At 53.2% G+C, this 23,024-nt stretch overlaps 1 protein-coding gene across 9 annotated transcripts in view; it reads left to right on the forward strand.

The window, feature by feature from the left end:
- KATNIP (katanin interacting protein) overlaps nt 1-23,024 on the forward strand; it is a 153,885-nt gene that overhangs the window by 27,565 nt on the left and 103,296 nt on the right. For 4 of the 9 annotated variants that reach the window (XM_019754669.3, XM_088801399.1, XM_074322768.2 and 1 more), the window contains 2 exons: nt 14,145-14,221; nt 21,677-21,846. The exons of 2 other annotated variants lie outside the window; for them this stretch is intronic. In XM_019754669.3, the coding sequence (XP_019610228.3) occupies nt 14,145-14,221; nt 21,677-21,846 (247 nt within the window). The remainder of the gene's footprint in view (nt 1-14,144; nt 14,222-21,676; nt 21,847-23,024) is intronic. 3 more of the 9 variants (XM_088801398.1, XM_019754672.3, XM_074322769.2) reach the window with 1 other exon arrangement.

A 23,024-nucleotide genomic window follows, 5' to 3' on the forward strand; every position in this document is an offset into this window, starting at 1 on the left:
AGCTACGTAAGAGCACGTTAGCGACTGTCCCCAAGCAGACATCGGTGCACAGGGGCAGAGTAGCCAAAGGTCAAGTTCTTTGCCGTGGAATTAACGGATCAAAGGACATGTGCTTTGTTAACACTGATGTTTCCACTGTGTCTCCCAGCGTGAGACGGGCAGAGCTTGGTCCCAGGCCGCCTTGGAGAATTCTGGCCAGATACAAGGGTGGCTGCCCGTGGCTGAGGTCTCCACACTGGAGCCACTCAGCGGCCACCCTGCCGTCCCGCAGGGAGTCGGAGCAGAGCAGTGTCCTGGGAAGGACTTGGGGGCACACCCAGTGCCTCGGTGTTTGAAGGGACTGTCACGGGCCCTTCGGCCTGAGCACGTGTTTTGGCTAATGGCAGGGAACAGTGGGGCTGCTGGCTTACCCTAAGCGTGCACACAGCGTGCCCTTCTCTTTCCTCCGTTCAGTTCTCAACGTTCTCGCAACTTCAGCCTTCCGGTGAAGCGGGAGCTGCCCCTTCCATAGGGACGGATCTCAACTGCTTTGTTTAAAAATGTAAGAAAATAAAAAGGAAGAGAGAGGAAAAGAAAGACAGTGCAAACCACTGGTGCCACACAAGAGCCCGCCTGCCTGATAGACGGGACATTCCAAATCGGCCCTTCCCCCGGAGCGAAGCCTTTAATTCACATTTCCGGGCAGAGAAGAATTAAATCCATTTTACACGCAACTGTCAAGTGTGTTCCCAGTGGTGAAGTTATTGTCGTCAGTCTTCCCCGTATTGAGGCCTTGGTCTCTGTCGCTTTGAGAAGCTGGAGAGGGGGGGCCTTGGTGACCCTGACAGCTTCTCATTTCTGCAGAGCGGATACGTCCCGTGGTGGCGTTAGAAGCTGTGCAGCCAAGGAGCTGAGCCTGTGGAGCCTGGAGCCAGACAGCCTGGATCCCGAGGCTGTGTCACCACTCAGGTGACTTACCTGTCCTGCCTGTGACTGGACTTCCTCTTGGGATGAGTAGGGATGACAGAGACCCTGCATCACGGGTGTGATAAAGACTCTAAGTTAATAGGAGGGAAGTGCTTAGAGTGGGGCCTGGCACGTACGAGGCACTCAGTAAATGTCAAGTGCTGTAATTTAGGACCAGCAGCGTTCGCAGAGTCAGGTTAAAACACTCACCCCTTCAGAATCAGAGAAGGACGAGAAGTCTTGCCCAGCAAAAGCGGGACGTGGACTGGTCAGTGTGCCTTGCCCTTGGGCGCAGTGAACGGGCGCATAAGCCCGCCCATCAGAATTACTTGCCCCTGAATCACCAGCCTGCTCTGAGACCCCTGCAGTTGGGCTGCGAGCTGCAGGAAATGTGACGCAGACACGACGCCCATAGCCCAGGCTGAACAACAGCGAGGCCGAGACTTGAGCCTTGAAAAGCAAAGAGAATCCATTCTGATAAAGTGCCAGGAAGGTGATTGACATGCCTAAAACCTTCGTGGTATCAGCTTAGCTTCCAGCGCAAGATTACACTCTGGGAAAAACCCATCGGAGAGCAGTGGTGAGAGCAGAGAGAGATAATGTTGTCAGCTTCCCCTTCCCGAGTCTGTCTGGCTCGGCAACGTGCTCTCCATCCAAGCATCACCAAGCTTTTCTGCATCTGCGGCTCTTAGGTAGGAAATTGCCTTGGAAGGATCTCCCTCTACCTTCCACCCCCAAAATCACTTGATAGAATACGGCATCTGATTAGGAAAGAGAATGACACTAAGAGAAGGAGCCTCCTGCAAATTACTCCTGCGAGGTGTGTCTCCTGGGTGAACATGGGCCTGTGATAACTGCCCCGCAGTCTGGGGACACGTCTGCAGGAGCTGGGCAAGGCTTTGAGACTCGGAGGCCGCGTGGTTCCCAGTCCTGAGTCGCCACCACTGACCGTGGGCACGCTCATGCTCCCCTCTTTGGAAACCCCTTCCCTCTGTGGCCCCCAAGTCACGTCAGGTTCACTAGGGCCAATAAGCCACGTCTCTCAGACTGTCAAGTGACAGAAGCCATCCTCAAACCAGCTGCAGCAAAAAGGGGAATGTGTTGCCTCACCCCGCTGCAAAGTTCAGGGGTGGGTCACACCAGGCATGGCGGGCGCGGTCCAGGTGCTTTGACTCAGTTGCTCTGGAATCTGCCTTCTTCTGTGATGGGGCGCCTCTCTAGCAGGCTGTTCCTCTGGGTGCAAGCTGGTCGCCATTGGCTGCACAGACGCCAGCCAATGCACGGGCTCCAGGGCCAGACCGCCTGGGCTTGCATCCTGGCTCATCACATCCCCAGGTGCTTGTCTGTCTCGGAGCCTCTGGCTGTGTGTGAGGGCCGACGGGAGGGGGCGGGGGACCAGGCAGGCTAGTGCACAATCCCCGTGGAGATGGTGGTGGCTGGGATTGGGGGCTGCCGTGAAGGCGCAGAGAACACGCTGGGTCCCAAGCGTCGTGAAGGTAGAGCCACTTGGACTCGGTGTTGGATTATGCGTGGGTGGGACAGGAAGGAATCAAGAACTGAGCAACCGGAAAGAGGTGGGTCGTCCCCGAGACAGGAAAGAAAGTGGAAGCAGATTCTAGGGGGAAGGTTAGGAATTCAGCGTAATACTTGCCAAGGCCTCGAGCTGGCGGCTGGATGTGGGAATCTGGGATTGGGGGAAAGCCGTGTCAAGCTGAGCCTGACTGGAATGTGGAACCTTTCATTTTTTTCCTTTTTGAGAAGGGAGGGTGGGTGGGTGGACGTCATTCGTTATGCAAGTAATTCATGAAAACAGCTCCCTTAAGACAATTATTTTTAACCTTCTAGATAAGGCCAAAATCCCTTTAGCCAATTCCTACCTCTCCCTAATAATTCCAGTCTTCCCCACCTGGAGTAACAAGTCTGGCATGCATCCTTCCAGACCTTTCTCTGTGCATCTGTGGACCCGAGTGTATCCATACAATATACGCGGTCTTTTGGGAGTGTGTGTATTTTAACAAAATGGTGTCATAATGAATTTGTTCTGTAAGGTGCTTTTGTAACCTATAACTTCCCTGAACTATATGAGACCCATCCTTGGAGTTAAAAATAAACCCAGCCGTTTTTTTTTTTTGTTTTTTTTTTTTAACTTATTACGTTATGGTATGGACAGACTGAGGGTTATGTAGCCGTTTCCCAGCTGGAGGGCATCAGTGTTTTGTACCTTCCTCCTCAGGTACCTGTGTGTGTCTTTTCAGTAGATTCCAAGGAGTAGAACAGCTGGGTCGGAGGGGATTGAAGCTATGCAGGGTTTTGCTTTGTCATGTTTTAGTGGACGCTGCCACGTTGCTTCCCAAAGTGCCTTCCTTGCCAGCTGTTGCGGGTTTTTAATGAGGGGAGCCACGGAGATCTATGTGTCAGAGCAAAGCCCAGGGACGGGCTGTGGGTTGGAAGGAGCAAGCAGGAGGCCAAGAGACGATGGAATTTGTGGGCTGCTGTTCTGCTCTGAAGAACCCGTATTCGGAGAGAACACAGGCTACGGCAGGGGCTGGAAGAGACCTCCCTCCCTTCCTTCCCTCCTGAAAATCTAGCAGCACAAACGAAATGCTGTCTCTCCTGCAGCACATCTGGCTTCTGTCCTGTCACCCGGTTCTATTCCTCAACCTCCTCACCAGCCTGAAGTCACCACCTTTTGACAACACCCCAGTCGAGTGAGACATTATAAAAATACTGTTTATATTAGTGCAGATATAACTAATGGTGTCCTTCATTCCACCATCGTCCCCATAGCATTCTTTGCCTGCCGTCTGTCGTGATGCGTTCAGGGGTTGTGATTGTCACCAGCCCGGCACGTGTCCTGAGTGTGTGACAGCCGCCCCTGTCCTACACGCAGCTGCTCTCCCCAGAACCAGGTCAGCTCAGCTCCCTCCTCATCCTCCGTGGGAAGGGAAAGCGGCACCTTAAAAATGTTACATCATCTTTTCTTTGCGTGACTTTCGTGTGGGTGTTACCTTTGCAGCACTACGTGCCTCAGGGTTTACGCAGGGCGCTGGGTCTTGGGTCCCTGTGAGTTCAGATTTTGTTCCCGTCCTCATCAGAAATTTCTGAGTATTTCTAATCAGCGTCATCTCAGTTGCTAATGTGAACCGAGCACGTGTTACACGCCAGGCAGGAGCCTAAGCATTTTGTATTTCTAAGGTGATGTGTTTAATCACCAGCCCCATTTTTTTTTTTTTTGCATTTCTTATTGAGATACAATTTGTATAACACACAATTCACCATTTTAAAGCGTACAGTGCAGTGGTGTTTAGTATATTCACCCCAGGTAGACACCCTGTACCTCTTAGCAGTCACTCCCGGTAAACCCGAAAGAAGGTAGGAAGCGAAGGAGGGGAGAGGGGAAAGAGCGAGAGAGGAAAGAAAGGGTCTTGGTCCCACACAGTCGGGGAAGGGGTGGGGTGAGAGGGAACTACGGTGAACTGTCTTCTTTCTGTTGCTGGATCTGTGGGATTCCTACGGCGACACTGGACTGTAGTGTGTGAGACAACACAACCTGAACCCCCTGCACTGCCCTGCACTTGAGCGTGAGGTTTCACTTCCTGCCCAGGGTGTTCCCGCCACTCGGCACCTGTCGTGGGCACAGACAGGCTTTGCCCCTCACTGGGCTTAAAGCAGGCCTGGAATTTCAGAAGCCAGGTCCCTCCGGTGACATAGTGGGCTTGGACCATTCCCCATCCTCTGCCCTCCCCTCCCCTGCCCACCTAGTGAGCTCTTACAGCTCAGTGCCATGTCCTCTCCTCTGGAGAGCCTCCAGCCCCCGAGTAATGCCAGGCACCCGTGCACTGTACCCACCGCCCCCTGGTACAGGTGCGTCCTCTCACTGACACCTCCCCATGGCACCGGAGCAGCCATCTTTCCCGGCCGCCTCGCTAAATCCCTTGAGAACAGGGATCTTGTCTCCCTGCCTTCTTTTCCTTCTCTTCCTCCTCATTCCTTCCTTTGCACAAATACTTTGTAAGTTCCTTGTGTGGACCAAGGACTGGCCTGGGGCTGGGAGACACCGCAGTGAGATTCGGTACCTGCCCTGCCCTGTGCCCATGGGTCTGGCACCCTGGGGGGGCCCACAAACAAATGGACAGACTTTCAGAGAGTGAGGCATGCTGGCTCCTTGAGGAGGCAGGCGGCCTGGGTCGTCAGAAGAGGCCCCAGGAAGAACCACACGTGCCCAACAAGGGAACTTTCTAGGCCTGGGAAACAGGAAGGGGGCCCTGGTCTGAGGAGGAAGGGGCTGAGCTTCTCAGAGAAGCAGCCAGAAGCCTATTGGGCCAAGGGGTTTGGGGGTGTGCGGGAGTGAGGTCAGGGAGGATGGTGGGGCCAGACTGCATTCACCTGTCTGCGCCGCTTACAGCAGCACCCAACCCTCAGGAGGAGCTCGAGACATATTTGTTGAATAACTAGCAAGGGGCCCCTCTGTGCTACCACCTCTTCCAGGGCCTGCGGGCAGCTCCTAGGGGGAGAGGGACGCGTCCATTCAGGCAGCCCGGCTTGCTGGGTGGTGGTGACAGGATGGTCCTTGTGAAGGACGCTCTCTGCGGCAGGTTCATTCCCTCCCAAGGAAAGGCTCTCCCGTGCAAGTCAGGTGTGGAGGAGGGAAAATCCCACCTGAGCTGCCTCTCTCCTCCCGTCAGGCCCAGCGGCGGTCCTGCAGGGTTGGGAGCCTCTGGCAGGTAGCAGCTGCACTAAGGCAGGTTAGCACAGCCTAGGAGTGGAGAGCGGGCGTGCCTCTCGTCCTCCTGAATAGTCAGAAGCTGTTTATGCTGCAGACGCGCTTCCAGGGCCGAGTCCCCTCCGGGGTTCTCCAGGAGGAGGTGGGTGGGTGCAGCCTTAGCCCATCTCCACTCACTGAAAGCCTCAGTGCGACATGTCTGGTCCGCTCAGAAGCCTCCAGCAGCTTCCCGTGGCCTCTGCCCGAGTCCCATCCCATTCCTCCGCTCCCTGCCACCCCTGCAGACACACTGGTCCCCGTGCTGTGCCTCACATGTGCTGCGTGCTCCCACGCCTGGCCTTTCCCCTGGTTCCTGTCCAGATTCCTACGGGGTTCTTTTCCTTCCCTTCCTTCAGGCTCCGCCTTCTGGTCTTCTCTGACCCCTCTGGCTAGAACAGCACCCCCTCGTTCCCCTCCTCTCTCGCTGCTCCTTCTCGTCTCCGCAGCACTTAGCACTGTCTGACATGCTACCGATTTACTTATTTGTTTCATCACTTGTCTCCCTCCTCTCACTAGCACGCGAGCTCCGTGACAGCAGACTTTGATGCCCTCACTGTGTCTCCAGAAAGGTGCTCAGTAAATAGAGCAAATGGATGAATTTGTAAAACGAGGGCAGTGTCCCCCACCTGGCAGGGCTGTGTGGACGTGGAACTTCCAGCCCTGAGTTTCCTCCTGTGTGGTTTGCACACTTCCACGGGCCTGAAGGTGGCGTGTAAACACGTGCTAGTTCCGTGTTTATGTCTGCCTTCTATTGATGGCACGTGAGAATGAGTTTCCATTTATGGTATTAATATACAATTTCCTTCTTCAAGTCAACTTGTTTAAGATTTTAAAAAGAGAACATCTATATTTGCCAGCCTATACGTTGCCATATCACACACACTGCAACCTTGTGAGAAAACTTTTCTGAGAATCAAAAGACATGTTACTTATTTTCTAGTAGATACCTATGTATTGAAAGTGATTTCTTAGATAGCTACGTGTGGGGACAGAGTCCCAGAGAGCAATTTCCAGGCTCTCGGCCTCACATGGAAAGGTGCTGGCTCGGGTAGTAGATGGTCATCAGCTGTGACTAGTTGGCCATCAGCTGTTACCGGTTAGCCATTGGCCACTGATATAACTGCCGTGGCTGAGCTGGTTGGTTGGTTGGCAGAGAATCGGATGGCAGATTGCAGCTCCTGCTTCCTGTGTCTCCAACCCGGCCACCAGCGACAATATAGTGGTATGACTCCCCTACCTATGGCTCCGTGGGTGTTCCTTTTTCGCCTCACCGTGTCCTGTGTTCTTGTGTGGGGAGCGGAAGCAGAGTCCTTGCGTGACACTATGTAAGAAAAACGTTTTCATAAAGATGCAGCATATGGAATCCTGGAGTCCAGGAGGAAATCCTAGATTTTGGATCTGTATCGATATCCTACAAATCCTGAAACGAAATATAACATCTCAGGGCATGTCTTGGTCCATAGCAGGGAGGCATAGTGATAAACATAAGTGTAAGGTGTGTCCTTGGCTTACCCATCGGGTGTGTGCCTAGTATGTGGCTTGGTTACCACGTCGACCCAGGGCCTGAGAAACTGAAATCTCTGCTGCAGAGTTCTGTGTTGTTTCGTTCTACCTCTGAGGGGTGGTGTCAGCCATTGCTTTAGGTCTTCATTGCTTGGCTTCTGTTTGCAGTGTAGGCGGACCGGCTGCAGAGTATTTGTGGTTTGTGTCCTGAGGATGGGAGTACATCTGGTACGTCAGCAAAAGCAGTGAAAAGTAAGCTCAGAATTATACTTTTTCATTCAACTAATATGCTTTAAAGACTTAGAACACAGCACTGAGACACGAAGAACAGAATCTCTGAGAGCAGGGGAGCGTTGGCACTTGGGGCAGGTTTTGAAGGATGAGTAGGAGTTTTATGCTGTAAGATCCGTTTGGAGCATCTCTCATTGTGGGTGTAGGGCCCTCACTGAGAATGTTCGTTAAGGATCATCTTAGTTGTCTAGTAAACACTGCTCTGAGCCCTAGGATATGGCACGGACTTTGGATTCCGACACCCCTGAGTATTAGCTCTCCAGTGTTCCACCGAGAACTCACTCAGCTGGGAATCAATCTCTCTCTCTCTCTCTCTCTCTCTCTCTCTCTCTCTCTCTCTCTCTCACACACACACACACACACACACACACACACACACACACACACACACCGGCTTGAGTAAAGAAACACATGCATTAGCTCTTGTGACTTAAGAGCCCAAGATGGCACTGGCTTCAAGCATGGCTGGATACAGGGGTTAAACACGGTTAACTTAAGAGGGTCTGGTTTCTGTCTGCTCTCTCTCTCTCTGTCCTCGGTTCTGCTGTCTGCCTCTGTGTTGGTGTTGCTCCTTGGACACATGTCTCCATGGGACATAGAAGAAAGTCCATCACCCCTTGACAGAAATGACGTCTGCTGTGGTCACCTTTGTAGCTCTTGGCGCAGGTCAGCTAATAATTCCAGGGGCAGCGGGGTGGGGATTTTTCCAGCAGCTTCAGCCAATCCCTGAGCTGAGTCTGCAGGCCTTCCTTGGGGCCCGCGCCGAGCCCTGAACCAGTTGCATGTCCAGGGAGACGGAATGCCCTGATTGGCCAGGCCAAGCTCACATGCCCTCCCTGGTGGCACTGGCAGTGTCACGTCCACCCCCACCACACAGATTGAGCGTGGAGGACAGGGGTTGCCCCAAGGAACATTGTGGCCTGCTGGCAATGTGCTTCAGCTTTCAGAGCCTGTTTCCCCGGCTCTAAAACGGGGCTGCTGCTCCCAGAGCAGAGCATCATTTTGGCCCCACAATAGGCAGCCACAGAAGCGTAATAAATGGCAGCCAAGGCAGCCGGAAGAGCGGGCCCAGGGACCTGCTTAGAGCTCATAAACCCTCCCTCGGTTAAAATGTGACACTCGGGGGCCGGGGAGTAACTCAGGTGTGTGGAAGTGTGGCGGGCCAGCCGCCACGAGTCGATCAGTACCTGAATGGGGGAGTGGGAATGAAATAAAAGACACACACAAATGCTAATGCGGCCGGTCTTCAGTCATGCTGAAGCCCTGAGTTTATTATCTCTAACCAATATATACAGTTTGAGTACGTGCAGTTAAACGAAGAAGATATGCATTATCTCAGTGAAAGTGAATCTTTCCAGCTTCAACCTTACTTTGACATAGAAGATACAAGGTCACTGAAACTCACAAAAGTAAATATTTCAAGGAGACAGAATCTACTAATTGTCTAGAAAGCCCTTAGTTTTCTGTGTCTGGGAACTGGCTGTTTTCACCACATTCCTCAGCAGCCGTTAGGCGCTTTTCAGATAAGGCAGAGACAATGTTATGGGGGCAGAAACCGAGCCAGTCTGCAAGGTTCAGGGTTGCAAGAAACCATGGCTCCCCACATGGAAGTGCTCTGTGAACTCTGCGCTGCCCCCAGACCCACTGTGCTCCCAGCCTCGTTAGTGAACCATTTGAAGTCATTGGTCTTCTCTGCCGGGGCCTGACAGCTGCCACTGGACATTCATCGCAGGCCCTGGAAACCGACACGGCCTCTGAGCTGCGTGCGAACGCAGCCTGGGCTCTGGCGCTCGCTCACTGAGCCCCGTTTAGGAGACTCCCAGGATTCTGGGCTCGGGAAAGTGGAATTCCTGGAATACAGCCTTGGTCGGGCGCCTTTGAACATGACTGATTCTTGGTGTTTCTTCCCGCAGAGAGCATTAATGATGTGCTCATTGATAAAATTGACACCGTCTCTGGGGCCAGCGTTAGGGGTAAAGATGATGCGAACAACAGCAATGAAAAACGGCGCCGAGGCTCTGCTTCCGTGTCACGTCCACCCTCCTTAGGCCCTTTGCCTACTTAACTCGCCCTCCTTGGCACCTGTCGCCCTAGTCAAACCCCCGCACCTTTGCCCACGCTGCTGCTTCTGCCTGAAATGCCTGTCCCTTTTCTTGTTGCCCAGAACATGCTCCAACTTTAAAATCTCAGCTCAAATGCCTGTCTGTCTCCCCCTCTATCTCTCTGTCTCCCTATCTCTCTGTGTATTTTACTCCGTCAGTATCTGGTGAGTGTCCACTGTGTGCCAGGTACTGTCCTGGAGTCTGGGAAAACACAAGTGATCAAAACGGATACAGTCCTGCCTGCATGGAATTTCCATTCTAGTGCAGGGACAGCCCCATACATAAAAGGCATCATAAATGAGATAAAGTAGGTATTATGTTAGTGAGGGATTGGTGTGTGAGTGTGCATAGCTTGCTATTTTACATGGGGCAGCCAGGGAGGGCCTCCCTGAGAAGGTCAGCTCTGAGGCAAGCCTTGGAGGAGACGAGGAATCTGGGTACTGACCTGGGAGCCGAGCGCTCCAGGCAGAAGCAATGACAAGTCAGGGCCCTGAGCGGGAAGCCTGCTGGGTGTCGAGGGTGCCACAGTGGGTGGTGGGAGCGGCTCGGAGACGGGCGTGGGGGCCTGTGTGCAAGGCCTGGTGGCTACAGAGACCTGTGCAGAAGACATGATGTACCTGCCTTTTATCAGGACCCCCTGGCAATAGCAGGGACAGCACACGGCAGGGTGAGGTCAAAAGCAGGGGCCGGCGAGGGGCCCTGAGCCAGGGGGTGGGAGCAGGTGGGGAGAAGTGGTCAGATGCCGGGTGTCTAGTAGTTTCTACATGGAGCTGATGGATTGGATGTGGAGTGGGGGGAGTGAGCGAGGCTTCGAGTTTCCTTATTCAGATCTGTAGCATCACAGTTTATACATTTTATGATGGTCATTTGTCTCCTGTTTGTGGTCGTGGATGCTTTTGGTGACTTGACGAAAGTTATGGACAGATGAGTGTTCCCAGAGCTCCCAGCAGGCCATCCCGACCTTACGGACCCCTGGCCAGTGTGTGTTTGCTTGACTGTTTGCACAGCGGCTCGGGGTGTCATTCACACCACATGCAACATGAAAGGGGCCGAGTCCTGCACAGCTGCCCCTCACTGGTGGTCCAGTTCGGCCTCTAGGCAAGTTGGTGTCTGAATATACATGGGGGCCGAGCTTGTTAGACCATCATTGCACATGTAACAGCCACCCAGTAAGCACTTGATAAATGTTTGCTGAAAGACAGTGATGATAAGGTTGGCACTTTGCAAGGTTCTCACACCCTTGTGGGGTGCATGTGTTAACGCGCCCATTTTACAGCCTGACAAATAAAGCCTCAGTGAAGAGAAGTGTGCTGTGCTGGGAGGAGCAGTGTCTGGTGTCTGACCAGGCTGGGGTGAGTGTGGGCTGAGCTGGTGCTTAGGCAGCCGTAGCAGCTGTCGTCACAACTGGATGTGGTGAAGCTAAGATGAGCCCAGGACCAGGGTCCCCCTTCCATATTCCCCCCGGCTTCCCATGGTTCTTAGGAATTGATGGTCCGGTTAGGATTATAAAGGAGAACAAGAAAGAAAGAACCCTAAATGACTTCTGTTTTTCTCCTAGTTACTCCTTAGAGCAGCCCTGTGAGGCAGACCTTACTAATGTCCCCTTTTTACAGATGAGGAAAACTGAGGCTCAGAGAAGGTAGGAAACAGCTCAAGGCTCACCTCCTCAAGTCTCCAAATCCCCAGGTAGTCAGTGAGCAATATACAAAGTTAAATGCTAACAATTTAGCACTTAATCACACACTCTTCCACACTGTATTGTATGTAATTTAATACTAATTGCAGGGTTTCAAAATGAGCTGAAGTGAATGCAGGTGAGAATGTCACGGGGAGAGAGACTTCGGGAACTGAACTGGGCCTTGGGGAGGATTGGGTTGGAGGCTGGAGGGAGACGGAGTGAATTGTGGGAAAGGGAATATGGTGATGAGTCGGGAGATAGTGCAATTTAAGTAACGGAGTCTGTGAATGTAAGTGTTTCGTTCACTGAAAGCTTTCTCGGTGCCAGGTGCTGTGCTAAGTCCTTTCCACTGTCACTGCCTCCATCCACATTCATCCTACGAGAGAAAGGAGACTCCACCCAGACGGGTGCCGTCATTACCTCTGTTTCACAGTTGAGGAAACTAATGGCAGTGTTAGGAGATGGATGGAGCTAGTGCGTGTTCTCCCCAGCTCAAGTTCAGTGGCATCCTGTCAGAGGTGGGTGCGTGGTGACTGCTGGGGAGTAAGGACAGGCCCTGCTACTCAAAGTGTGTCCCACAAGCCCCGTCTGGGAGCTGCTGGAAACGCTCCGTCCCCAGCCCTGCTGCATCGGAGCCTGCCTTCCAGCATCACCGCTGCGTGATTCGTGTGCACATTTAGCGTTGGAGAAGCACAGGCTGGTGAAGACTTGGGCTGGATGGAGGCCTGTGCTCTTCACGTCTTTCTGATGACCTCTTCGTCCTGGCAAGGGTGGATGAATGTTCTGGAAGGGTTGAAGTGAAAGCCCAGGGCAGCCCACGATCAGCTGAGAGCGCTTTGAAGTTCTCATAGTTCATCAAAAAATGCCATTGAATGTTTCGTTCCATGTTGTAACATGTATCTGGTCATTTTCATGTTTCAGACTGGTTACGTGAATTGCCTGGGAGTAGGAGCCCGTTCGTGGAATATGCATGGGATGGGTGTCCTTGTGTCTTAAATGGGGGGGGTGTAATAATAAGCACTTCAAAGACGGCTGGGAAGATCAAAGGAGGGTCATGCTTAAATTGTCCTCCTCATACACGTGCTGTTATTCTAGAAGGAACTGAGACTCGTCCCCTCACCCAGTGTCCTGAGCCCTGGACTAGGAGTAACTTGCTGGGTCCCCCAGCCAGGGGCCCCTTTCCTTGTAATCAGAAAGAGAAGTGAAGGCAGGAGGAGAGAGACCCGGACAGGCTGGGATGGACCGAGGCAGTTGCCATCCACCTCTGAGGCCGAAGGAGGAAGGGGAGCCGGAGCGGCGCAGGCAGAAGGCTGCGGGCAGGGAGCTGGTCCCGGGCTGCGGAAGCGAGGTCGGGCGTCTGGGCCGCGAGGGGTGGTCGGCCGCCGGTCAGCAGTTGCCACAGCCCCGCGTAGGGGAGTAGGGGGAGGAAGGGACGAGCTGTCCTATTTGGTTAAGGGGGTTGGGTCACCCTTGGATAGGGCTCTGGAAGAGTAGTGGGGCTGAAGCCGGATTTTGACAAGAAGAGAGCGGTGGGGATTCTTTTTGTTTCTCTTCTCCCCGTGATAATTCACCCAGACTGCATTTCTGTTACAAATGTCTTACTTGCCCTTTAAAACTTACTCCCTGGAACTTGTGACTAGAACCAAGCTGACATGGTCTCTTTAGTCTATTCCTTGGCAAAATAATAAATAAATTAGGAGCATAGGAAATTGTGAAGCATTGTTTATAGTGTGATTCTACTTTTGTTTAAAAGAATGTGTGTTTGTGTGTATTTTTATGTATAAAATAAAGAAAAACATCTGGAGGACTATATATCACATTATAATGGGGGGTGACTGGTATATACATATGTCACTTTCAATGTGTGTAGTTTCATTACTTATCCCTCCGCACAGCTGTGAAAAAACATATTGTCAGATTGTGGTAGATGACATAATTCTTTGGACTGAAAATGAAAGAGACACTCAGCTGAAACTTGTAAAGCAGTCGCGAAATGGTCCAGAAACTTCTTCAGGCGTGGGTGGGTGTCGGGGCTCAAGCTCACTCCCGTAGGAATCTCTCTCCCTCTCTCGGATCCACTGTCTTCTCATCAACTTCATCCTCACGTGGTTCCAGGCTTGCGTCTCATCAGCTCAGCACCGCGGTGGAAAGAGAGCAGCTTTTTCCGGGAGTGTTAGCCAAGCCCCGGGCTGACTTTCTAGGGCTCAACCCCAGACCAGGGAAGCATTGTGGCCCTGTATTGATTGGCAAGGCCAAGGCCAAAGTCCTGTGACCCAAGAGGATAACAAAGGAACCTTCAGGGGCATCTCAGGAAGCCAGTTCACTGAAAGAAGGGGCCGAGTGGTTGCTCAGAGCAAACCCAGAGCTCTGTTGCCAAAACCCCAAATGTCTGCTCTGAAGGGACCTTCATTCTCTGAGTCATGTATTTCTGTAATGACGGAGTTGGTGACAATAAGCATACATTTTTCTCGCGGTGGCAAGAGAAAAACGTGACTCCCTCTTAAAACAACTGATTTGGGATGCCTTCGGTTAGGACGATTGAGATAAGTCAATCATGAGCCTGGAGAAAAGATAAAGCCCCAATCTTGGCCGAGCCCTTGATTTTATAGGGCCTGGGAGAAACAAACGGGAAATTGATCTCGATTTTCGTAGGTCGTTAGTTGTGTGTGTTGAGCCCCATTGGGCCATCAGGCAGCCAGCCTCTGGGGCTCTGGGTCGCCAGAGTGACGCGTCCGGGGAGCCGGCTTGCGTCACGGTCAGCCCCGCCTCGCGGCCGCCTGTGCGAAGAGTGTGCACTGCCCCCCGGCCTCAGGACGTGCTTTCCTGCTTTCTGATATCACACCGCTCTGTTTCTTCATTTCAGGGTCTCACTAAGGACATGGTGACAGACTTTGATGAGAAACATGATGAGTATTTAATATTGCTTCAGCAGAGGAACCGGTAAGACGAAGCCGCTTGCCGGCCGCCCTTCCTATTAGCCCAGTAAAAACCCTGTGTGGATGTATTAGCAGCACGCAGACTCTGGTTCACATAAGCGAAGGGGTGCAGTTACCTCCACTCAGAAGCTCAGCATATTCTCTGCAATGCCAGCTCTCATTTCTCCATTCACTCATTTCACTGCGTCTTTTGATGGAGCTGTAGCAAACTATTCGACGTGTAAGTGCCGCCTCTTGCCTCCCTGCTTCCGTTCTGGGAGAAGGTAGGTTTGTCCCGAAAAGCTAGACCTTGGCAGGGCCTGTGCATTAGCCAGGAAAGCTAGACCTTGGCAGGGCCTGTGCATTAGCCACCTGAATAGCCCGTTCTGTGATCTTCCAGGCCGCTCCCATACTTTGAAATCAGAGCCTGTAATCACGCCTTGTTATGGAAAGATGGTGTCATTGTCCGTTTGTGTTTGAAGTTGGTCCATACGTCATTTAAGGTTACATTAGTGCGGATTTTGACTCGGGAGTGCTGGTTCTTGCAAAAGCCTGCAGTGGATGCAGTGTTTGGTGACTGAGGTCAAAGCAGTGCGGTCTGGTTTGAAAGAAGTCTGCAGGGCCGTCCAAGTTCATTTCCGGTTTGCTGTGGTTTGTTTGCAGGCCTGGAACCTTGCAGTCAGCCCGGTTTGCAAACTCAGATGCTAGGAGGGGCCAGGCAGTGAGTGAAGCCCGCTCAGTGGGTGAGGACAGTTGGGGGCCTGGAATTCTCATTTCCAAGCTGCTGGGGCTCAGGCCACTTGTTGGTGGGGACACAGGCCCAGGGGTTTGTGGGTTTGAGTCGTGACACTGTGACACCGCCTGTGCTTTAAAATGTTGGTCATGAATTCAAATGAAAGTGCGAAACAAACGGAAGAACGGAAGAAAGCTGGAGGCCTCTCAAACAGGCCTGCAGGAGGCGGAAGGATGGGGCGCTAGTTTGGGCCTTTGTATTAGGGAATTAGCTTGGGGTCTTGCAGGTGACAGAGTCTGGGGGTCATCATCCTGAATATGGACTCAGCCCTTCTCTGACTCGCAAGGACCTGTCACTTGGGGCTCCCGCGGCCTGTAGCATGGGACAAGTTTTTAGGTGTGAGATAGTCCCCTGTGTGTACGATTAGTGTTCCCACCCGCCGGCCACTTTACTAAATTCCGTTATGCCCCCCAGTCACCATGACAACAAACACCCTCCCACATTTCCAGGTGCCCCTGCTGAGGCCGTACCTCTCGCAGTGGGGACCTCTGAACAGAAATCTCTCCAGCACCAGCCAGAAATGCCAGGCACTCCGCCTGTGCCCAACTCCTCCTGACCCAGGGCGATCTGCAGCTGGACTAGCTGAAGGCCAGTGAACTCACGTGTGGCTTTTTGTCGTCATTGATGCCACAGAGCAGCTGTTTTTACTCAGTGTCTGGCAGGCTGGATGGGGTCCCCGAACCCCTGTGTGATCGTTTCATCAAATCCACGGGACGTGTCTGGGAGGAGAGTGTCAGATGAGCAAATTGCTTCTCATTAATCGGGGTCAATAAGTGTACAATCAAAGAGGCACCAGCCGACAGCGCGGATGAGAATATACGGCGACGAGGTGGCAGCACAAAGGCAACTAAAAAAATGTATCAAAACTGAGCTGCCATAAAATATGGGGGATGTGTTGTCACCGAGAGGGAGCTGGCTGGACGACAGGAAATTAGAAGGTGGAGCTGGAAAGAAACAGCTCCAAGTGGAGACACATGCAGAGGGGGTGCCACTGCGCTAGCGTCGGCTGTTGGTTCAAAGGCACCTTTTCTGGAGGGCCAGCCACGCGCCAGGCACCTCGTCCTGTCGTCTCGTTTTATCTGCACACGACCCGATGAGGCAGACACAGTGGCTGCCCTGTTTTACATACAAGGACGTGGAGACCCAGAGAGAGAGCTGTGTGCCCAAGGTCAAGAAAGTCTACTTTCTTATTTACTTTGCGCGACATGGTCATAAATAATCAAGAGGACAGAAACCTGCCAGGGTCGCCAGTGGCTCCCTGGCCCATGGAGTTGTGGGAATCAACTGTGGTTTGCTTGGAAATCCAGTCATAGGACCCGATGGAAAACCAGCCGCTGAGCTTCAAACTGGGCCGAGAGGGCGATGAAACCCCGGCTGCTCACCTGGGTTGCCTTGTGACCTCAGAAGGGCTGTGCAGTCACTGGGCGCGTTCTCAGGGGAGTCAGCCCAGAACACAGCGGCCCCAAGAGGCTGAGTGACACTGGTCTTTGAGTCACCCAGCAGGAGTTCACTGAGTACTTGCTCCGAGCCCAGATTCCCACCAGTGTGGGGAGAACACTGTGATGGGGAGACGCAGACCATCTTAGTTTGTGCTCCTGTGCCAGGAGGGACGGAAACCCAAGGTCAGTGGTCTTTGGGCAACAAGGAAACTTACTGGCTCACGAAATTGAGAAATCCAGGATGATAGTCTGGCTTCAGGCATAGCTGGATCCAGGCTCTCGAGTTACGTCCGCAGAATCAATCGTTCTCCATCTCTCAGCTCTGTTTCCCCGTGTTGGAGTCATCGTAGGGCATTTCCCTCTCGGAGGCCAAGGCGGCCACTGGACACTCCACACCTACGTCCCACCTCGAGGGGAGGAGAGCACTTCTGCCGTCAGGGTTCCAGCAGAAGTGCTGAGAAGGACGCCCATGGATCTGGCTGGGGCCCCAGTCCCACCCCGAAGCCCGTCTCCCCGTGTCGGTGAGGTGGCAGGTCTCACTGGCCTCTCCTTGGCTGCCCCGTTAAGCTGGGGTGGAGTGAACCTCACCTAAACCACGGGGAGTGAGAAGGAAGGCATGGAGCAGCACCCAAAGGGGAGCCCCAGGCAGGGCTGCGTTTGGGGGGTGGGGGGGGTGCCAGGGAGGCAGAAAGAGCAGGTGTCGCCACACAGCCCTTGCCTTCCCACCCAGCTGAGCACCAGGCCCCCTGTAATGATGCCTGAAGAAGCAGAAAGGGATCCGTGCTCCAGGAAAGGCCCAGGGGAGGGTGGAAGAGGTGGGGCCCAGCTCACCGCGCACAGACCCTCCCCGAGGACGCTGAGTGATTCTGGTCACTCAACTTCCTGAAAGATGGAGCCACACCCAGCAGGTCTCGGGGAAGAGCAAGCAGTGTGACCAGCGGGCTGGGAGGTGAGGCGCTGACGGCCAAGGGGGCTGTACACACTCGATGGCGGCGGCGAGGCCAGGTCCAGGGAGCCAGCATGTAGTGGGGGCCCCTGCACGGGCGGATCCATGAGGTGGGGTTTCAGCCTGGTCCCCTGCTTCCATCCCCGTGACAGTTCAGACACATGGAAGTGTTTGCGGTCTCAGTGTGAAGAAAAGGAAACCTAGGGACGTGCCCCAGGTCACACTGAGGGGGACATGGCAGGGCCTTGGGTGGTGACATCCTAGAGGACAAATACCAGAGCCTGCGGGCCACCCAAGTTCCGGGAAGAGCGGCAGGCTTTTTGCACCACTGCTCTGGGTTCCTCCACACTTCGAGGCTGCACTCAAATGCCACCACCTCCCAGACGCCCCCAGACGCTCTGCCCGGGCGCCCTCCCTGCTCAGAGCCCCTGTGGCGAGACACCTGCTGAGGAAACAGAAACTGTAGAGCCCGCGGCTGGGAGGCAGGATGCAGAGCCTTGCGGACCTGACTTTAAATCTGGCTGCTTCCTGGGCTCTGACCTTGGTCAAGTTCATCTCAATCCCAGGCCCGTGAAGGACTCAGCGTGACAAGGCACCTGCAGGTCCCTCGTGAGGCCACCCCCCAGGCGCGGGGCTTCCTCACCACCGCTGTCATTTCAGTGTGAAACAGCCTTCTCGCTGAGCTGCCAGCGGATACGCCTCGCATGCCTGGCCCTTAGAGAACCCCCCAGTCGAGCCTTTGAGTAACTGAGGTCCGGGGGAGCCACGTGGCTGGTCCCCGGTCACATGGCAACTTCCGCGCTCAGAGACCCAGACAGTTCCGCCCGGAAGCCATTGCCACTAGGTCCACGAGCAGCGCGTTGCCCATCCGCTGAGTTGGGCTGAGTCCTCTCGCCACCGGGCCCCTGCTTGTGCCCTGACCACCCAACTGTCAGGCATGTCCTGCCCTCGTCACTCCCTCGTGACGCCCTGTGCTCTCCATCCTGGTGCTTCCACTTCCACCAAGGAGCTCTCTGTGCAAGGGACACAGTCAGCACAGGTAAAGCGGTCACGGAGGCTGCGCTGTGCGTCAGCCACGGAGGCTGGACTAGGATGCACGGCGACGCCTCCTCCCCACCGGACCTGGAGTTCCTCGGGGCCACTTGTTCCAGAACTAGGCACTGAGAGCATTGCTCCCCGTCCCTGGCACTCAGCACGGTCCCCGTGCCCAGGGCTCAGATTCTGCGGGGTGGGAAGAGAATGAACGGACACAGAGGCTGACCTGTGGGCTGCGGTGTGAGACGTGCTGGGGAACAAGCACAACCGTGAGAGAACAGACAGCCCAGGCGTCAGGGGCGGGGCTTCCTTCTTTGATGGGGCAGGGACCGCATCTGATTCCTCTGAATCCCCTTCCCCAGGGCAGCTCTTTATGCAAAGCAGGCTATCAGTTAAACAAACCCCACTTTTCTTTTGATGCCACAGGAACATGACTGATGGGCTCGGCTGCAGCAGAGGCGTTCCTTTAGCGGGTCCTTTCACAGTTTGAGTAATTATCTCCTCATTTATCAGCTTCATAAATCCACATTTTCATAAATCATCCTGCTTAAGGAGCGGCCCACGTGGAGTGCCAGCCCCAGGTCTGGGGGACCAGGGGACCACCATAGTTGGTAAGGTAGCATCAGGGAAGTGGAGGCAGGCGCCTCCTGCCTAGTGGTCGGATTTTCTGCCCCCACAACCCTGCCCACCCGAGTCGGGGCGTCCCAGGGCCTGGGCTCCCTGCTGGTCTGTCCCAGGACACTGTGGGTGTCCCCTGAGCCCTAACTGTTTGCTCCAGTGAGTGTGGCGAGTGCTGTGTTTGGAAGTTGTCTCTTAGTTACATGTGTTTCCTTCTGTTTTATGCAGTTGCCTCACAGTTGCCCCACAACCTGGCATCTCTTAGGTTTTCCAGGGCTGGCAAGACATAAACAGTCTGTAATGTTTCTGCCACGATGGTTAAAAAGATGGATGGAGCAGCAGCTCAGGAAATGTTTTTAAAAGCAAACAGAAATCCCCCATAAAGCCACCCTACGTGAACAACTGATTTAATGTTTACATTTATCACCTTCCACTCTGGGTCCACGAACACACTCTTTTTCCAACTTTGCGCTTACCATGTATGTCCCGTTTTTATTCTGCCTTCTCCCCACCACTCACACACTGAACAGATCCTAAGAAAACCCTGCATTTGGACAGATTCTTCGTCATTCTAACAGCTGCATGAGATCCCAGGTTCCACTTTCCTGCTGGGGGACATTTGAGTTGCTTTCAGGGTTTGGTTACGATTGAATGCTGACCATTGTTTCTGATCAGGAATGTGCTTACTGGGCAAAGACCAAGCATACGGTCTTTTCTACATTTTCGTATTACTTCTCAGAAGGTTCTGTGAGTTACCAGCATCGTCTAATGTTTGCCTGTTTCAACGTCAACTCACTAGCCTTAGAAGCTGTCTTCATGGTGGTGAAGACTCTGGAGCCAAATTGCTTAAGTTTGTAGCCTAACCCCACCACCGTGGTAGCTGTGTGACCTTGGGCAACTTACTTAACCTCTCTGTGCCTCAGTTTCCTTATCTATTAAATGAGGATAATAAATGTAATGGCCCCATAGGTGGCTGTGGCGATTCATGTCAATCCTCATTATTCACAGATTCTGTATTTATGAATTCATCTACTCACTAAAATTTATTTGTAACCCCCAAATCAATGCTTGTAGTGCTTTCACAGTCATTCAAAGACATGTGCGGAGTGGCACCAAGTGTTAGTTGCCCAACGCAGGCACGTGTTCTCAGCTGAGGTGTGGAGTTGGGCAGCTCTGCCTTCAGCTCGCCCACGTGAACAAGGTCCTGCTTCCAGTATACTGAGGGCCATGCTTCCCACATTCTTGTGCTTTTTGTTGTTGGTGAGTCGGCTGTGTCCACAGAAAATACACACACGTGTGAGATAAGTTTCATTCGAGTGCCAGTTATGGTGCCGCGGGCCATGAGTCATTGTTAATGAATCAGCTCTCTTTATCGTGTTTCCCCGAAAATCAGACCAGGTCTTATATTAAGGTTTGCTCCAAAAGACGCATTAGGGCTTATGTTCAGGGGATGTCATCCTGAAAAATCATGCTCAGGCTTATTTCCCGGCGAGGTCTTCTTTTCGGGGAAACACGGTATTATACACAAGGTGCCTTTCAGCAGAAACGCTCATGAAGCGAGGAGATGTATTGATCAGTTGATGAAAACGTGACCAGAGGCACGCAGGAACCAAATCCCGGGTCTTCCCCCTAGAAGCAGGGGTCCCTGTTCACTCATTCGGTATGTGCGGCAACTTTGTGGAACGTAACTAGCAGGAAGAATGAGAATCGCCTACTGATGTAAAGCGTGTAACAGTCTGGCATGTATCACTCACCCTCTGTTGGACGGATTCCTTTTTTTTTTTTTAATTTACGTCTTGCTCATTGGCTAGGAACTTATGTGATCCCTGAGGAGGATGCACGCTTGTTGCCATGTTATTGGTTGGTTGTCTGTATTTCTTCTTGTGCTGAAATAAATCGAGCTGATGTGGGGGTGCAAAAGGGGTCTATAACGTCACCAAAGTGTGTGGCCGAAGAGGACACGGCACCCCATTTATAGCATTGGGGGGAGGACCCAGGCCGAGGGGTGAGGCCGGGCTTTAGACAGCTGACTGGAGACCTCACCGTGCCCAAGCCCGTTTAGCCACGGAGAGTGACAACCACATCTTGAATCTTGAACAAAGGCCTGCATTGATACAGGTTTAACTGCATCAGAATATACAATGGTGACATTTGCGATAATAAGGGTGAGTGTTGGAGAGCACATTTATTTGCTGAAGCAAAAGAGCAGTCAGAGGGTGCTTTCTGATCAGTGGGTGTGTGATGTGAACCCACGTTGGCTCACACGTTGAACAAAGTGCCGTCATCCACACACAGTAGGAAGGGCCACTGGGACCATCCCCGAAGGTCCAGGCTGTGTGACGCAGTGTGTGCACGTGCCTGCTTTCGGTCACAGCCGCCACCTGGCTAGGTAGGATGTGTGCCTTCAGTTTTGCCAATGTGTGTTTGAGCCCCCAGTGAACGAAAGCAGAAACACCCCTGCAGGGCCGGAAGCAGTCTCCCCCTTGGGGCATTTCCATGTATGTACTGGGCTTCTCAGAGGCTGTTGTAGCCCAACAGCTGGGGACCCGTCCCCGCCCTCTCTGATAATCAGAGCAGCAGTTCTCTCCCCGGGTCGGGTGGGCAGCCTCCCACGCTCAGATAATGAGCAAACGCTCATTTCTCTCCCAGGATATTAAAGCATTTGAAAACCAAGGACCCCATGCAGTTGCGACTGGAGCACTTGGAGCAGGGCTTCTCTGTCTACGTCAACGGGGCCAATTCTGAGCTGAGGACGTCACCGCGGAAAGCCATCCACCCTGACTTCTCCAGAAGCGCCTCGCACGCCGAGGGGACACCCGGTGAGCACAGGCCCTCCCAGGCCACGCGCAGGCTCTGTCACCTAATCACAACTGCGGGGCCACGTCCTACGCTCATCAGCTTACCAGCAAGTAACTACCTGACCATCCACGTGAGCTAGACCCCCTTGGCCCGGAAGGGAGAGCACGAGAGGGAGAAAGAGAGAGAAATCCTTTCTTATTCCTTTCTACTCAAACCTCGGCCTCCACTACCCCAGCGCAAAGGTGGCCAGAGCAGCAAACGCCTGGCTTTTACAGTTCCCAGCTGTCAAGTGCCTATAATTTAAAGAGACGTCTGGGATAATTGTGATTACACCTGATTTTTACCCGATGTGTCTTCACTTCAATACCTAACCACGCTGTGTGATATTTGATTCCACTGTTCATGTTTTGAATTGGTTCCCCTAGACTCTGCATACCTAACACGGCTTTCATGGGTCTTTCAATGAAAGCACGGAAAGTCTGTGAGCTGAAATAGTGGAGTAGAAAGCCCCCGACCCAGCGGCGGGCCCAGTGGAGGCACCAGAAGTGACTGGTGGTTGAATGAATGAAGTGAAGGACGTGGGCTCATGGCTGTGTTACTTGGGGGAAACCACTTTGTCTCTCTGTACCTTTGTTTCCTCATCTTTAAAGTGGCACCAATGAGGGTGCCCGTCCCTAGGGGCCAGTGTGCCCTTCACGCAGGCCCTGTGCCTCAGAGGCCAGTATGCGACAAGAAGAGGATTTGGAACGAGGCAGAGCTGGGGTTGAACCCTGTTCTGCCACTTCCTTGCTCTGAGGCCTCTGGCACTGGGGTCCTCTCTGCCCCTCAGTTTCCTCTCCTGTAAAATGGGAATAATGATGCCCGCCTTGCAGGCTTGCCAGGAAGATGAAACGGCATAAGAGATGTACAGGGTCCGGCACACAATAATCTTGATTTGTGTTGTTCTAATGCATTGCCTGACAGGTATGGTAGGATCCCAAGCCACGAATAAATAGTGAAAGTCAAAACAACAGCAAGGTGACAAAAGGAGAAAGTGATATCCCCAGCCCTTCCCTGGGAGAGCTACTGCAGTTCAGTTAGGAGTTGACTCGTCACATGAGCTTCCTAGCCCCCAGGGAGAAGAGAGAAATGGGATGAATCTCCCAGCTCTCCTGGCAGAGTTGTTGGGCGATCTGCCGCTAGTTCCGAGAAGGAGGCC

Source organism: Rhinolophus sinicus, chromosome 10 (assembly GCF_057876585.1).
Source record: "Rhinolophus sinicus isolate RSI-liver-muscle chromosome 10, RSI-T2T, whole genome shotgun sequence".
NCBI classification, from domain to species: Eukaryota; Metazoa; Chordata; class Mammalia; order Chiroptera; family Rhinolophidae; genus Rhinolophus; species Rhinolophus sinicus.